This window comes from Dermacentor silvarum, chromosome 2, assembly GCF_013339745.2.
Source record: "Dermacentor silvarum isolate Dsil-2018 chromosome 2, BIME_Dsil_1.4, whole genome shotgun sequence".
Lineage (NCBI taxonomy): Eukaryota > Metazoa > Arthropoda > Arachnida > Ixodida > Ixodidae > Dermacentor > Dermacentor silvarum.
Window position 1 is genome coordinate 174,931,103 of NC_051155.1, and position 17,263 is coordinate 174,948,365.

The window sequence follows — 17,263 nt, forward strand, 5'->3', positions numbered from 1 at the left end:
TGTAAGTTTGTAATGCAAAAGTGTTTGTGTTCATTCGTCTGTGCACGTCTTTTTATCATTGTGTGCATGGTGTCTTTCTGTCTATACAGTGTGCTAGCGAGGGGAAAGACTCTGAAATGAAGACTATTCAGAATGGAAGACTATTTAGAAGTATTAAAAGTTGGGCGAGTCTGTATGAGCGTATTTCTTGGGTAATGGTGGCACAGAAAAAAAAGACAAGAAAGAAGTGTCTTCACTTCCAGTAATTAACGCTTGAGTGGGGGAGGAGTGGGACACTGGCTTGCAATATGTTATGTTTAAGTCATGGAGATGGAGTCCCATCCTGCCTCAAATGCTTTAACCCACCATTCTCATAGATTTGGCCAGTGGCTGCTAGCACAAGCTTTAAACAACCAGATCTTTTGGATGACGAAATGGAAGTTGGGGTTGGGGGTTGAGTTCACGGGCTCTAGGAAGGTAGTGGCAGAGTGCAAATTCAGTCGAGCCTTGTTACAGTGAAGTTGCATCGGCCACGAAAATACCTTCATTATACCCAATATTCATTGTAAGCATACACAGATATTGTCGGAATAAAAAATCTCGATCAGGTCTAGGCAGAAAAGAAAAATGCGCAAGCGTTGTGCCTCTGTTGGGCCAGCAAAAGGTCTCCTGCAGATTTTGATGGCCTGTCGGCATCTTGCCATGCTGATATGAGGCACAGGAGCAGCAATAAATACCATATTTTTCCACGTATAATCTGCATAACTTGCACCCCAAATACAGCAACCCAGAAAGAAAAAAATGCGTGCATATAACCAGCATAAATAGCTTCACACAACAACGCTCTAATCTATAAAAACATCTGACTGATGTACAACTTTGCCACGTTGTATTTTCAGCCAGCGGCTCTGTTCCCCATCTCTTTGGCGACGCTGATAATCCTCTGCTACACTGTTAAGACTGCTGCTGAGCACAGCTCTTGTGACCTGAATTCTGGTCACTGGTGCTGCCTGCCCTATTCGCCAGCTGCTCACACAGCGAAAATGCAAAATCATGAAACGGGAGACGGAGCTTCAACATTTGGGGATAGGCTTCTCTGGCACATCATGAAACTTTATTTAAATGGCGGAGAACTTTGCCTAGAGGTGTGCTTGTATGGCTTCGTGTCAGCACCACACAAAAGCCTCTTAATCAGCTTGCGCTTTTTTTAAGTAGCGTCAACCTTTGAGGAGGCGCCACCGCCTAGTTCCGGTTCCGCCGCTTCCAGTAGGCAGTTTCTGCACTGCTGTCTTCTGTCATGGCCTTCCATGATGTTTCCGCACTTGCTGAGAACACGCACACTCAAGCAATCCGTACGCATCCTTGTTTTCCGAGCATGAGTATACTATTTGTAGGCTGTCGCTCAGCCCCAAAGGGGCAAATAAGTTATTCTTTCGATCCTTCTGCAATGCCATACGCGTATCGCTCATCATCATTTTTCAGGCAGTGTCCATTCATCCCCTACACGCAGCTTAAATTTACCTCCCACACTACACACCTTTGGCACCATCAGGTCACGACAAAGCTTCATTACACTTCAACTTATGCACATACGACCGTCAGTATGCAGAAGAAAGCAGTGGCGGCTCGGCCATGGGCATGGCGGCACTGCTGCTTCTGTCGGTTGAAGAGGTGGAAAAGGAGAGGAAGAGAGCGGGTTGGCATTACGTAACTAACAGTGGTGGTGGTAGTAGTAGTAGTACGGAAGGGCCTTGCGCCACACATGGTGCCATGAAGCCACACCTGAAGGCAAAATGTGCATATAAGCTGCACCCTGACTCTACTGTTAGTTTGTTGAATTTTTGGTGCGAGTTACACATGAAAAGATACAGTACATGTGCGTGCCCTGCACCTCTGCGAATAGGCAACTGTGCATTTGGTGTCGTCAGATTGGCTTGCAGTCCAACCAGCTAGATCGCTGGCCTAAACACACACGCTTGTCCAATATGTGTTATTTCAAGTTGCTATTGCAGAGTTTCACCGCCAGCAGACTTTTCAGACATGGAGGGGACTGGGGATGGATTCGTACATCGCCGCTATGGCCGTCAGCGTAGCCTGTGTGTCTGATCTCGCTCTTGATTGCCTATGTGGCCTACGAGTTGGAACATATTGATGGCAAGCGCGCTGCAACAACTCGTCACCGGCCACTCTAAATTGTTAGATGACCGCATTGCTTAGGTCACTAGGCCTAGCCATTAATAAGAGGCACGTTCAAATTTGCATGCGCGATACAATCGTAATTGATTCTTCTAAACGAAACTAAATGATTCTAAATCAAAAAGGAAACCAATTTTTACATAAAAGAAAGAAAAAAGTTCAATGTATGGTAGCTAGCCATACTGCGATTGAACGGGTCTTCTGAAAAAAGCGACGTTCGGAGTCATTGCAAGGTGGGTCCATGGTGCGTGGAATGCCCTCTCGCAGGGGGTAGAGTCGTAAGCTTTCAAGAAGTGTGGCGTTTCTATTGCAATAAATGGAACTGAAGGTTACTCTCTGTGGTTCGTAGACAGCGAAAAGGAGGTGTCGTCAGACTCCGATAGCGACTAGCCGCTAAGATTCAGTTGTGTGCATGTCTGTGGGCCTTTGTATGCATGTCTGGGCCTTTGTATGTTCTAGTTTCAACACGGTACGCGTCGACTGCGGTTTCGTTACTTGATGTGCCGCGGTAGAATCGGCACCAAGTTTGATTTTTTTTTTTTTTTTCGGTAATATAACTGCACCTTACAAAGTGGCTCAAATATTGCCACCATGAATTCCTCACCCTGCCGCCATTGAACTTAATGTATTGTCTGATTGCTTAAGCCGTAGTCGCTTCGCATGCCAAATGGTCAGTGCATAGTATTTATACTTCATTTCTCGGCACATACAAGTTCAAAGTGCACTTTTACGCTCCGAAGGACATAGTCAAATTGCGACGCACGGACCTTTCATGGACTGCAGTCACCACCGATAGCGACATCAAAACATGGTGGCCATGCGTTTCCTGTTCCCGTAGCTTCTGGCCCTTCCATCTCGTCAACAGCGACGATGTGGATGATGGCCCTTCCATATCCAGCGCGGCGAGTGCGTTGACCATCATGAGGGCATTCGCGGAAAAGTGGGACCTGATGGAGAAACTGACTTGCAACCTTGCCTACCTGCTCGCCAATAAAAATTGTCTGCGTGTGTGAGTGAGAATTAGGACGTCATTTTTTTCTTGCTAGTAAGTCTGTAGTAGCTCATCTGCCGTTATCGGTTAATTAGTACATCGCTTAGTGCGAACCTGATCCAAGTTCCCTGCCAACTACATATTAACAAGGTTTTACTGTTATAATTTGATTCACCTTCAAACAAAGGCTTACTTCACTAGGACCGATACCTAGCTGGATAACACATTTGCAATTTCGTTTTGGCGGTAGAATACTCCATAGAAATAAATCGTGATAAAGTTTTATATTTTGTTAGGTCTGATAACAATAGTTATAGTTATGAATAGTTATGCTATTCTTGTTCGTTATGTCGAGGTTCGGCGGTACATGTATTTTATTCATCTAAGTTTTCATATGAGGGCATTGTTCTCCAGTTGTCTTTTTAACCCAGTTGGACACCGACTGAGCTACTGGTGAGAATAAACAGTTGACATTGCTCTCAGTTTGTGCACAGACTGGCCTTAACACTTGCCCAGTGTACATAACTTGATTATGGGAGTTGTTGGAACACCTCGGGTTGGTGAATGTTCAGTAGAGCATCCACTTTCTTTTTTAGTGAAGCAGAAGTGCTTGGAAGTCTGTGCATGCGTTATAGCTTGGTACCGGCGAGGTACAAACACGGTGTCATTTGGACAGAATAAAGTGTCATCATGGCCACTCCTAGTACAAGCAAGACATGACCTGTATAAGTGGTGCATGTGGCCAGTTTGCATGAAGCTCCTCTGGGGGGATAGACACTTTGCTGCAGGCCCAGAGGTTACTTCCTGCTTTCAGAGCAGACTATTGACTTGCCATTGCACCACTTTATGGAATTTTTGCCCCTCTTCAGTCAAGAACGATTTGACCGGGTCAACTTTGGGGCAGTATGTGCTCACCTGTGCACTGTGTTTTCACAAGGGTGCTCCATGCCGAATGAATGTTCCTTCCTGTTTGGTGTTGGCACTATGCAGGTTGATGCCTCCACAAGGCAGCTTCTTGAAAACCTGAACATGCAGCTGCTGCTGGCAGCAGCTGCCAAGCAGGCCCAAAAGGTGCAGATGGCCAGCCATCAGAGCAGGCAGATGCAGCAGCAGCAGCAAGTACCTCCGCCCCTTCAACAGCACCAAACGGCACCATTGCCACACACCCAGCCAGCTGCACAGCAGCAGCAGCAGCCATCCCCACAGTCTCTTGTGTCATCCTCCAGGCCTCAAGCGGACGTGTCAAGGGTTGACCAGATGGGTGGGGGCTTGGAGCATCCCAATGAGACAGGAGGGGGCCGCCTGGCACGGCCACTGCCGGCACCTGCGGTGTCGCCCCCACAGCTATCGTCCCGCAGGCCACCACCATCCCACCTTGTGGAGTCCCCCACACGTTCCAAGTGGAGGAGCGGCGAGTCGAGTCCCGCCTGCTGGCTCCTTGAGGCCACCTGTGCCACAGCACCCACTTCCACCTGCCTCTGGTGAGCCCAAGCCTGCTGCCTTGCTTCTGTGCATGCATCTGAAGTGTGTGTCTGGTGCACAGCATGCATAGAAGACCCCCCCCAAAAAAAAACCGCTTAACCTTGCACTTGGCCGCGCAACGCTTGAAACAGTGAAGCTGGGCGATCGTAGCCCAGCATTTTCCAGAAGTGCGCGCAAACTTTTCATCTTATTACTCATGAAGATGATATTTTCTTTTTGCGCGTATCGGACTTAGGGCCGTCACTGCAGGCTGCATAGCGCAGCTTGCAACATCGACACCGCGTTCCAGGAGACCCGCTCCGTGAATGCATCTCTCTCTCGCTCTCGCTCTCATAGTGCACAAAACCTCTTCACCTCGCAGAGCACAAGCGTATGAACGTGCCAGCTGTGGACGAAGACGACGACGCTCGAACGCAATCATATGGTTCGCATAAATGCATGTTCTGTAAGCGTGGCTGTATAGCCTAGTAGTTGCAACGCTCGCTTTGGGACCGGGGGTACGCGGGCTCGAATCCCGCCTCGGCAAGAAAGTTTTTTTTTTTTTTTTTTTTTTTTTCTGGTAGTTTCTTGATACACACCACAAATAACAGCTGGCTTAAACAGCTTCGCTGTTAAAAGATGAGAACACCGGTAAGGCCAACTAGTCTACCAGCACATTTTTACATTTACCATGGTAGAACATTTAATTTATGGAAGTGCCGGTGAGCACAACTGGCAGCCTTCAAGAACAACATACCAATGTTGATAATGCGCTGTGCCATTACTTCTTGCTTTTTGTTTGTGCACTGTACGAAATAAATATTTTACAGTCAAATTCCCCTACAACGAATACCGCTACGACGAAATTCCCCCCCCCACCGAAGATTTTCCGATTCCCCGTCAGCTGCCCATAGGAAGTAATGCAAAAAAGGTCCCTTCATAACGAAGGCGTCTTATTCGGTATTTCCGCTTAAACGAACTTTTCGAGAACGAAACTGGGACTAAATTGAAATTGGAACTGCCGAGTAGTCAAATTAGAAGGCCCTTCCAAAGCTGTGACAATCGTATGTCCGCTTGAACAAGGTTTTCGTGAATGAAATCAAATTCAAAGTACCGATTTAAGCCACTGCAATCCATAGCCACGCGTGGTCATCACGCGCTTGCGCGAGACTGCAGGAGATCACTGCAATTGATGCCGTTTTTCGAGGTCTGAGTCCGGTCGAAATGGCTAGGCCAACGAAGAAGCGTAAATTTCTCTCTCTGGGGGAGGAGAAGGCACATATGATCGCCAAGGCAGAAAGCGGAAGGAAAAATCTCCCAGTTTCGCCCGAAAGACGAAGCATCGATTGCGATAGCAGATTAGTAGACAGCTATACGAACTAAGAATAGTAGTTTTATTGGCCGTATAAACTTGTAAACATTCACTAACTAAATTACCGAGCATGGTGTCGCGCGCGTACAGGTAAACATGAACACAACTCGCTCGATGACCACGGAAACTTGGTGTCAACAGGCTGGAGTGAGAAGGCGTGGAAATAGTAGCGAGCGAATTTACCTCCGTGCCGTCTCTCGCTTCATCGCGAACTAAACGTCGAAAGCACAGCACACACGACTCTACCGGCACTAGTTGCACTTTGCCCACATCGCAGATCGCTTTGAAGATGAGGCCTGCGCAGGCGCTAAATTTGTGCATGTCACAGATTGCTTTCAAGATAGCGTTCGAGCGGCCGCGCCGCAGCCGCTGTTGTCAACAAGATGCTAACGTCTCGTCGTCTGGGGAAAATGACAATCTGCTAGCAAACCGACTCCGGCGACTGCTTTGAAAGTAATGGATCCTTTTCACCTCATCAGAAAAGTTATCAGAACCGACGACAATGGCTCTTTTAAAAATTATGGGGTTTTACGTGCCAAAACCACGATCTGATTATGAGGCACGCCGTAGTGGGGGACTCCGGAAATTTGGGACCACCTGGGTTTCTTTTACATACACCCAAATCTAAGTACACGGGTGTTTTCGCATTTCGACCCCATCGTAATGCGGCCGCGTGGCCGGGATTCGATCCCGCGACCTCGTGCTCAGCAGCCCAACACCATAGCCACTGAGCAATCACGGCGGGTGATGGCTCTTTTAACAGACTGTGAGACTCGCGTAACGCCTTTGCTTACCGTGAAGCGTAGGAAATCCAGGATGACAGAGTTCTGGAAATAAAACTTCAGTAAGCGCAAGCTTGCCAAGCTTGCCGACTTTGTCATAAATATGCAGTGAAATTGTGATAATTCAAACCGCTTCATTACGACGGTGCATGTGCCGCAAAATGAGTGTTTCGCGATCGGCCGGGCACGCGCGTTGGGTTAGGCGTCAGCTGACCCGCCGTGGTTGCTCAGTGGCTATGGTGTTGGGCTGCTGAGCACGAGGTCGCGGGATCGAATCCCGGCCACGGCGGCCGCATTTCGATGGGGGCGAAATGCGAAAACACCCGTGTACTTAGATTTAGGTGCACGTTAAAGAACCCCAGGTGGTCAAAATTTCCGGAGTCCCCCACTACGGCGTGCCTCATAATCAGAACTGGTTTTGGCACGTAAAACCCCATAATTTAATTTTTTTTAGGCGTCAGCTGCAATGTTATGGAAAATGCTGTAACAGCTGCGCAAAATGCATTCTCTCGTGAAGTTGACACTTGATCGAATGCCTTCGGTATGTCTCAGCCTTTGCTTCGACGCCATCGCAAAGATTTCCTGGACGATGGTTTCGGTTTCAATCGCAGCTTTGCCGTTTAGCGTACAGAATAGACATACCAATTTCACGTCAACGAAGTTCCGCCACAACATAATTTTTTACATGTCCTGTGAATTTCGTTGTAGCGGGACTTGACTGTATTTCAAATCTGTACGGTCAAAACTGAAGTACAAAAGCAGTTTAACAGCTTAATTAGCTTCATGTCAGTCGCTCATGTCCACTGTTACCAACTCGGCAACTCTGATAGGGCTAACCTTCTGGCTGAATACGATCGACATCAGCTCTAACTGTGTGTGCTGCTGGTGGGGGCTGAAGTTCGTGCTGCTGCCAGCAACGCAATGCTACCTGCCACCCATCAGTTGCCTGTCCACACAGAATGTAACTTCACCTGCCAGCTTCTCGACGCTGTTGGCGCTCTCGTCTGCGATTCATTCCTAGCATGCTCTGCATATGCCACCTTTTACGTCGTAACACAATGTGGCCAGTAGCTGAGGAGCAGGCAAGGCAGGTGGTTGAAAAGAATTAAACTTCATTTGCAAAAAAATTTGCCCAACTCTCAGACTTGCTTTTCTGAGGACCTTGCGGAAGTGTGCAGAGAAACATACCCTGCTAATTTCATTGACATCCGTTCACATTGAAAAATTGCCGCAGTTGCCCTTAACAATACCACTGTACGAAACATCCACACTTCAATAGTCACTGCAAGAAACCCATGTGTCAGCGGCAAGCACCACATCACTGTGTGATTTGCAAGCTCATGGTGTCCGCGCAAAGTGCTTTTCACTCGTTTGTAACATATGCAGGAATCAACTCTGTAAGTTCTGTAAGCTGCGAGCCACTTTCTAATTTAGCAGCGTCAGCCTAGTCTGCTGTTGTTGCCGACGGATGACAATATTGGCCATTGTGGGTGTCTCGTATACTCACAGGAGTAATGACCACCACAAGTTTCAGGCTTAGCAGTTGGCAGTGAGCGATTAATTGCCAACTAGCGCGCTGGCAACAAGCTGATGATTGTGATAAGCAAATCTATTCAGATTATGTAAATGGTGTGTCGATGCCGCTGTACAAGTGAAACTATGATGAGGCCCTCACTTGCTGCAAGTACTTGTCATTGGCACTAGATATTGTGGGATCTCAAATGTGCTCTTGGGACAAAGAATCGGCAACACAGTAGTGCAAACAATCACAGGGGCATTTATTCCACCTTTCCTACACCAGTGCCAGCTAGCCAAATCAAAACCAATAGAACATGCTGATGGGCGCTGACGAATCAGGAAAGTTCGGCTTGCCACGACATGATAGCGAGCGAATATGTCCTGTCCTTCCGAATGCTGGACACCAACGCCTATTCATTCGCGTGTACAGTTGCGCCAACGGTGGCATGTTCGAACGATCGAATTGGTCCATCCCGGTGCACAGCTCCGAAGGCTTTCTCAGGATGGTCCCACGAAGCTTGCCAGCCTCTAGCCAAAAAGAAACAGGCACCTTTTTGCACCCGAGTAACCCCGCCGCTAGGTGGCGTTAACAGCACAACACTCGCGCCATCTCTCGTACTAATCTGCAATTACACTGACTGCTGGCGGCGCCCTGCTATGCAGGCAAGCCGGATTACAGGAGATGCAAGAGCCATACAGGGAAAACATCGGGCCGCGTGAGAGTCGAGCGTCCCCATAATATGAATTCGAGTTACTGCACAGACTTTGTGCAGAATACTGTATTTTCGCACGCATAACTGGCGCCAACAATTTTTTTAATTTAACGGTAAAGTCAGGGGGCTGATTATATGCAAATATCACATTGAGGTCATAGGCGGGGCTTTAATAGCGAGTATCACTTGTCTAGTGCGGCCTTCGTTAGACTGAAAGTGTGACCCAGAGTCATGCCATCTATTGGAAGGCCAGTCACTATTGTGGTCTCTGTTAAATAGAGTAGCGCCCACTGTCCCATACCTGCCCACTCTTCCCTACACTTGTCTGAAACATTCACTCATCAGTCATCTAAAATCATCTACACCCATGTCTCACTGTTGCTGTGTGTTGTAGGGAAAGTTGCAGGTCCTGTGAATAGTCAACCAGGAATGATAACTGGCTGCACATTTCAGAAAGAGGGACTTGCAATCTTCTGGACCTCTTCTACTTGTGCTGCAGCGTTTTGCCAGCGGTCTACAATACAGTGTAGACCGCTTATAATGTAAGTCGCCGGAGTCATGAATATCTGCACTATAACCAAAACAAGATCTTCAAGCCCTGCACATACACATATCTAGACCAAGCAGCCGCGCGTATCCGAGAATCGAAGCGTGCGATTGGGAGTTTTGCATCCATTTAAATTTATGAACGTTGAAAGGTTAATGTCCAAGTACCCACGATCTTCGCATGAAGAAAGTAATAATTTTTATTAAATGTCTCAGTTTCGCCCGAAAGGCGAAGCATCAGTTGCAATAGCAAATTAGTAGAGAGCTATACGGAGTAGGGATAGTAGTTTCATCGGCTGCATAAACTTGACACATTCGCTTACTAACTGAATTAACAAGCGTGGTGTTAACACGCACAAGCAAACATAAATAGACTCGATGATCGCAGGCAACCATTGTCAAAATGCGGGCGTGGGGAAACGCAGCTGCTGCAGCGAGCGCAGGTTCGTGTGGTCTATCGCTTCAACGGAAACTGAGCGGCGGAAGCACAGCCCATACAAAGGTCAGAGCCGTGTGGAGATTGCTTGCAAGATACGGTGCACGCGACAACACCGACAGCCAGCACAGGCGCGAACGAATTTGTTGGCTGAGTAAAAGCAGCCCCTTCCTCCCATGCTGCCTTCCCATTTTGCTCCTTTCGCGTGGGAGATAGCGTCGCCAGTTCCCCTTGCGCCCAGTTGCAAGAAACGCATTTGATGCTGCAGCATAGTGTCGCCTCCCCTCGCTCCCTCCCATACCCCCACGGCCTTTCGCGTGATGGAAGTCGCATTTGCTCTCCACTGTGCGTTCGCTCTCCGTAAAGGCGCGCGTCTCCCGCCCGCTTTCACACGCACATACGGCGCGCGGCGACGATTTTGTCGCTCTTGGACTCATGCTCCGCGTCTCATGCTCCTCCTCCGCATTGCCCTCATTAATCTCTCCCATTGGTGGGCGCACTTCATTGAGAAGCGTGCTCGCTACCACCCTTGTCGGGGAGATTTTCCCGCGGAAGTCGCATTATAAACGGTATTTCGTCTCATGCGGCTGCACTGTAAGCGGTATGCGTATACATGGAGTGCTAGGGGAAAATTAACGGGAGTCTGAAAAGACCGTACTATATCCGGTCCTGCACTGTAAGTGGTTACGTTATAAGTGGTCTGTACTGTATTTTGTCTAGACATGCTCATACACAAAGTGACAAACAGACTCAGAAGAATTTAAAAATTTTGTACTTTCTTTCCCGTTTTTGTTCCGCACTGCATGTGTACGTCCTGTTCCTTTGTGCTGCTATGTTCCTTTGCATACTAAGTACTGTATTAGGTAGTTTCTTTTTGGGTGGGGGGAGTCATTGGTTGAGCATTTCATTGCATGTTTGCCTGTCCCTTGGGTAAACCTATCTTCCCCTGTTATATGCATAAAGTGAATTTACATTTCTATGGCATAGAAACCATGGTTTTGCATATATATATATATATATATATATATATATATATATATATATAAGGTACCATATCATATTCAAGTGTAACTGCAAAGTTGAAGGCAGCATGACCTCTATTAGACAAATGAATAATGGAAAATTAGAGATTACTTCTACTAGTAAGCAGCCATGTGGTTCCTCTTGCTTCAGATATTCATTGGAGCCACAGTACAGCTAAGGATAAGCAGCTGAAGGTCTTTGCCTATAGCAAAAATCTTGATAGGTATAACCTTTAAAGTAACATGGCTGAGTTCTTCTAAAATAGTGTGGTTGTGTGGTCACAGACATCCGTGGGCAGACCACCAGCCCTGGTGCCTACCTCTTCGATCGTGGGCCTCCAGGTCCACCCCTCCACATGGACGACACCCATGGTGACCGTGCCCCTCCTGTGCTTCCTCGGCGGGTTGAGGCCTCCACCGTGCACCGTGGAAGGCCAATGTCGCCTCCCATGCCTGTGCTTGGCCGAGGGTCAGGAGATGCCACTTCATACCACCGGAGAGGACCACCCGACGACACTTCGCCACCCTTTGAATCCGTGGGTCTGTCTGTCATGAGCTCCACCGCTGCGCAACAACAGAGCTACACCACTTCAGGCGTCAAGGCTGCATTGGCGCAGCTGCTGGAAGCGCAGGGCTTTCGCGTAAAGAATCCCAGCAGCCACTCAGGTATCCCCACTACTCCTCCCCCTCCCATTCGTACTCCGTCACACCAGCGCCACCACCACCCCTATCAAGGCTTTGAGCCACATGTGCGGGAAGAGGGAAGCGATGTCGGGTTTGGGGAGTTAAGGGGTTACAAGTTGCCAGAGTATGAGCGATCCTACCATGGTGGGATGGAGCCTCGCGGGGGCCGAGATTACTACGTCTCACCCCAAGCAGTGGTTGATGCGCGTGCTGCACTTATGAGCAGCTCAACATCACCTATGGGGCAGCAACGTCGGCACAGCTTGCTGCGGACGCCACCGCCTTCCCATGTGCACGAGGTGTCGCCGCCGGATGCGTACCCTTCCAGGATCGAAGTCTCATCCTACAGGGGAGGAGGCCCCCCCAGAGGAGCCGCACCAGCAGACTTCAGGGGTGGCAACCGCAGGCCTCTCCTCTAAAAGCACAGAGGTTCCTTCCTCTTGTTTCATGCTGTGATGAGAGCTGTCAAGGTTTTCAGGCATAACCAGCAGGTTTGGATGCTTTATTTTGTGGGTCTTTTGACTGCACCCTGCATTCTATTTCTTACATAGCCACTCCACGAACTGTGCACACTGTGGTGCCAAAGGAGTGCATTGTATGCGGTGGCCAACTTGATCCCTCAAGGGGCCGCTACCTAGCCGGAAGAATTCAGTGCTTCACCCTCCTCTCCTTGGAGCAGACCAGAGAGACTCATAAGCTCTACTGGACATGCTCCTCTTTTCTGCTTTTAAAATATGGAGGTGTCTTTGTTTTTTCAAAGTAATTCTGGTGTGCTACATCTGGCACAACAGTTCTGGCCAAAGGGTGTTTGTTTGTATTAATAGGGCCAGCTTTCCTATTTACTTGGCCAAATGGTGACAGCTGGACTGATTTACATGCTGCTGCTGCTGCTGCTGACGTCAGGTGTGACATCTGAGGGACTGCAAGATGGCAGCCTCATATTTCTGGCATTCCCCTACGTTTATTTCCCAGTGCATTGTACATATGTATCTAGCAAAGCATGACATGGTGTTGTGCTTTTCAGTGAGACTGGACACACTTTCTATGTGATTTTTTTTATTATTGTTATTTTTGTGTGTGTGTGTGTGTGACAGGAGCAGTATATGCCCAAAGGACAGCTTGTCAAGCTTTCAAGGTGTGCTTCCCTGAAAGCACAGGTGTTCTCCCATCCCTGTGAAAGTATCGATTTGATGAAGTTGGGCTACCAAAGGGACATGTCAAATCAAGGTGCTTCTTTCAGAGGCCACAGGGTGGAGGAAAGACATGAAATAGGTGGTCTTCAGGCTTCACTTTAAAGCCTCTACTACTCTGGTGCAAGGTCATCCAGAGGAGTGCACGCTGACAAGCATGCCAGTTGCAAGGGTGCTTGTTTGTTAGCCGTATGTGATTTTTGATTGCCGAAGGCTGCATCGTGTGAGTCACTTGTATGTAAAACCTGATTTGAGTAAAACAGGAGGTAACAAACATGTTTCTGTTTCATACTTTTTTTTTTGCGTAAGTGTAAGGTGAAACAACCACCCCTTCTATTTTTTATTTTACCCGCGAACAACAGCCCATGCTTCCATCTTGTACAGACATACACTTCTTCACGCTAAGGCATTGTATACATACACGGCGTCTGCCTTGAAGCTGTCATGTCAAAGCACTTGCAAACAAGTCTGGCTTGTGAGTTAGCTGTACTAGGTGGCAGTTTTTTTTAATAGTATGAGTCACGTCCAGAGAAGATTCATCTGAATGTAGATTCAGACAGATGGGAGAGCACAGGCTATACACCGCCAAAATCTTGCAACCTTGCAGTTTTGCCACTAAGTCACTTCGTCACACAGCAGTCTCTGGCTTTCACCTCGGATCTTCTGCCAAGCCACCAGGACTTGAGAACGCCATCGTGCCTTTCGACATCACTCCTTCAGACTGTGACGTGCGACATCTCTCATGACCGGCCAAGTGCGCGTGCTGCCTCTGTTTCTGTGTGTCAGTCCTGACTGTTGTGCAAAGACTCTCTGGAAGAGAAGTGCATCCCTCACATCCAAGGAACTGCGCTACATGTTTACTTCAACAAAAAAAAAATTGTTCTCCACTATAATCGCAGTTTCAAGGTGTCCTCGGAGGTAAGCATTGCTTTTCGTCTTTCCTGTGTTTCTTCAGCTAGGCGGTTCTGAAGTGTATAATGGCTGCCTGTGACTCTCCCAATACATTTATTTTCTGGTTAGACTTGCATTAGAAGTTCAAGAACTACCGTATTTACTCGAATCTAATGCGCGCTTTTTTTCCGATAAAACAGGACCAAAAAAAAAATTGTTGCAGTGGCTTAGCTCGGCTATGCCAGGATATACGTAGCGTTAGCAAAGGTTCAGCTGAAGGTCCGAGTCGCACTGGCGCTTTCGCAGAGTTTCACAGTATATTCAGTCGATCGGCGAGCCTTGACGTCATCGACGGCGTTTTGTTGTTGCTGCAGGGGTGGTCGGGCACGTCGCTCAGCCTCCTGGCGACGCCGCTTTGCTAGACGTTCGTCCCTTTGCTCCAGTGTCTCCGCAGCACGTTTAGCCTTCTTCTGTTCATTCCTCCTACGCTCAACCGCTAATTGCCAGGCAACTACTTCGGGATCCGATGAGTCAAGCTTCTCCGTTCTTCTGCGCTGTTGAGCAGCATTTGCGCTCTCCTTCTCCATGGCTATACCGCACTGGCAAACGCCAGTCAGAAGCGCAGCGGCTCCAGCGCAGTGTCAGACGGCGACTGCACAGCCACGTGCGGCCTGTCGCGTCGGGCGCGTTGCAATGGGAGCGAATGTGACAGCCGTAGTTGCATTGTCGGCCGCTTGGCTGGGACAAACGGCGCTAGTCATCGGCGATGGAACGCGCTGTCGGCTGGCACGCGCGACGGCGTTCCAAGCGCGTTCCTGACGCATTTGCTATGCCGATGCCAGACAGCAGCCCCCGACGTGTGGCGCCGCGGCGGATCACACCGTTTTCGATGCAAACGGCAGGCCGCACCTTTTTTTTATCCAGCGCTCTACCACGGCTACGACGTCACTACTCCTCTGGAATGCGCAGACCGGCGGCGGTGAGTCGCGCGCGGCGGCGGCGGAGTGCGCGAGAGGAGCCGGCTCCGGTGCGCAAGCCGTGTGACATCATTGATCCTTGCGCATGCGCAGCACGGCTCTTGATGTGCCGCGCGAAACGGGCTTGGCTAGGCCAGTGTAGCTAACGCTACAAAATTGCGTGCGCGTTAGAATCGAGTAAGACCCATCTGCGTTACCATATAGCCGTCGGAATTTCAATATGGCCGCCTCGCACGCGCGTCAAGCCTAGCTACTCTCGAGCCTAACTACCGTAGCTTCCTCAATGTGCTGCAGTACACGTGCTTAGACAATAGTCAACCGTCTGTCTTCACGTTCTCTGCGTCTGCTCTATCAGCATGAAGTACCGAGTTCATCATGAAGCCGCATTTAAAAGGAAAGTGATCATGTGGGCGGAGACAGACGGAAGTCGGGCCGCATCACGGGCGTTCGGAGAAACCGAAACTTGCGTTCGAGACTGGCGCAAACAGAAGAGTATTTTCGACAGCAAAGCAATGCTTTCAGTAAACCGAAACGGGACGTAATCTGCGACGATCCACTTCGGCGATACGATCTCCTTGGCCCCTATCTTGAAAGCAATCTGCGACGGGGAAAGTCCGCCGCGCGCCGTGTTTTCGCCGCTTATAGGTTGCGTTGAACCGAGAGACATGGTCGCACGAAGGTCAATTCGCTCGCCGCGCTTCGTCACTCGAGCGTTTTGACAGTTCGTTACCGCAGTCAACGAGCGAGATGTGTTCATGTTTGCTTGTGCGCGCGTGACACCGTGCTTGTTTATTTAGTAAGCGAATGTTTGCAAGTTTATACGGCCGATAAAACTGCTATCCTTACTTCTTATAGCGGTCTACTACTTCGCTATTGCATTCGATGCTTCGCCTTTCGGGCGAAACTTGCTACTTTTTTTTTTTTTACGCAACTTAAGTGCATTGGGAGGAAATCTGTTTTTCCAATATGAGAAAAAGTTGTATTTCTGTTTAAAAAAGTGCGCGGTACTGTAAAGGACGGTTTTTTTTTTTTTTTTTTTTTCTTTGTCACGGAAAACGGGTGCGCGTCGTGAGAATCGAGTAAATACGGTAATATTAGTGCAGTCCAGGCTTGAGTGCGGTTGGCTTGAGTGCAAGGTTGGAATTTCTGGATTTGAAGGTACACATTACATATTCTTTCGTAGAAAATTATAAACTACCAACCTTACTCGGGACAGCTTCTAGAACACATTTACCCTAGTAGAAAGTTGACGTGTGGGTAAGAAGGCAAGAAGCAATTGACGAGCACATCAAGCTGTGGCTAGCCATTCCTCTGTACCCTTGGGCATTGTAAACCGGAGCATTATCCTACTAAATTGAGTTAGCTCATGTAGGCTGTCTACCAGGCAACTGAACAAAACTATATGGCCAAATTGCACATAAGGCCACAATTCATTTGGACTGCATTACAGAAATAGTGTTCATCTATATACAACCTTGCACGGGGGGTTATTAGTAGTAACCGCTAGCGTTTAAGCATCATGTAGTTGCACTCTGGGCTGTGAGGAATGATGTAGTGGAAGGGCTACTGTATGCGTGTAACATAAGTATGTGAGTATTTTCGTTTTTTGCGCCCCTTGGAGTGCAGTGCACCATAATGCACTTGATAACGCCATTGCTTGCCAAGGTGGTTGTATGGGTAGCCGGATAACGTGTGGCCATTGACGGCCATACAATTTGGTGCTAGTTCATCATTCAGAGTGATATTGTTGCACAGTTTTGCTCACTTTGCCTGTCGGCGCACCCTCAAGAATTAAATCTCCGATTCGACAGTAGAATTCTCTAGCAGCACTGTTGCACACCTCGTTATATTGCGCAACGTTCTCATATCCAGCATATCCCCATTGACCTTGAGGCAGCTTCGTAGTGGCTAAGTACAGCCTGCCGTTTATCTTAACTAATCTTAATTGCCACTTGCAGCACAGATTTGCTGCATCGTATAATAAGCCTGTTCAAATGGCAAAAAAAAAAAAAAAAAAAAAAAAAAAACGTGTGATGACTGCTATTTCACAAGCTGCCCACTGTTGAACTTTGAGCCTCATTAATGCTGCCAAAGAAGTTGTCGAGCGGTAGGTGTTTCCGCGTGCGATGGCGGTGAGCCGCCGGCCGCGCCGGCGGAGAGCTTCGTTTTCGTCGACGGAAGGTGAAGCGTCCAGTCCGCCAGGCGACGATGTTCCCGACAGAACAAGCGTAGAAAGTTGCGCACGTACTCGGTATGGTTATTTCGTGGCTTTATTTAATGACATTCAGCACTCACCGAGCCGCCAGTTTGCTGCTGCAGGGGCACCGGAAGGGGGTTTGATGAAGGCCGCATTGAGGGAACAGCTGCTCGAGAAAGGACTGGCCTCTGGGGCACGCCAAGATACTTTCCGAGGGTGAGAAATGCAGATAGCACACCATCGGTTTCTCTGGCTCTTTTGCCGTTTTATCATCGGCAGAGCACTGAGCCATTGCGAACGCCGGGAAC

The 17,263-nt window shown here is 48.6% G+C and overlaps 1 protein-coding gene across 10 annotated transcripts in view; it reads left to right on the forward strand.

Annotated features, from left to right (window-relative positions):
• LOC119442159 (cyclin-dependent kinase 12-like) overlaps positions 1-17,263 on the forward strand; it is a 99,436-nt gene that overhangs the window by 58,264 nt on the left and 23,909 nt on the right. For 8 of the 10 annotated variants that reach the window (XR_007465666.1, XR_007465663.1, XR_007465667.1 and 5 more), the window contains exons 9-10: positions 4,157-4,647; positions 11,302-11,682. Coding sequence is in view for 1 of the 10 variants with exons in the window: in XM_049661931.1 (XP_049517888.1) it covers positions 4,157-4,647; position 11,302 (492 nt within the window). In the remaining 9 variants the exon portion in view is untranslated. Of the gene's footprint in view, positions 1-4,156; positions 4,648-11,301; positions 13,165-17,263 lie in introns of those variants that run through there. The other 2 variants (XM_049661931.1, XR_007465670.1) reach the window with 2 other exon arrangements.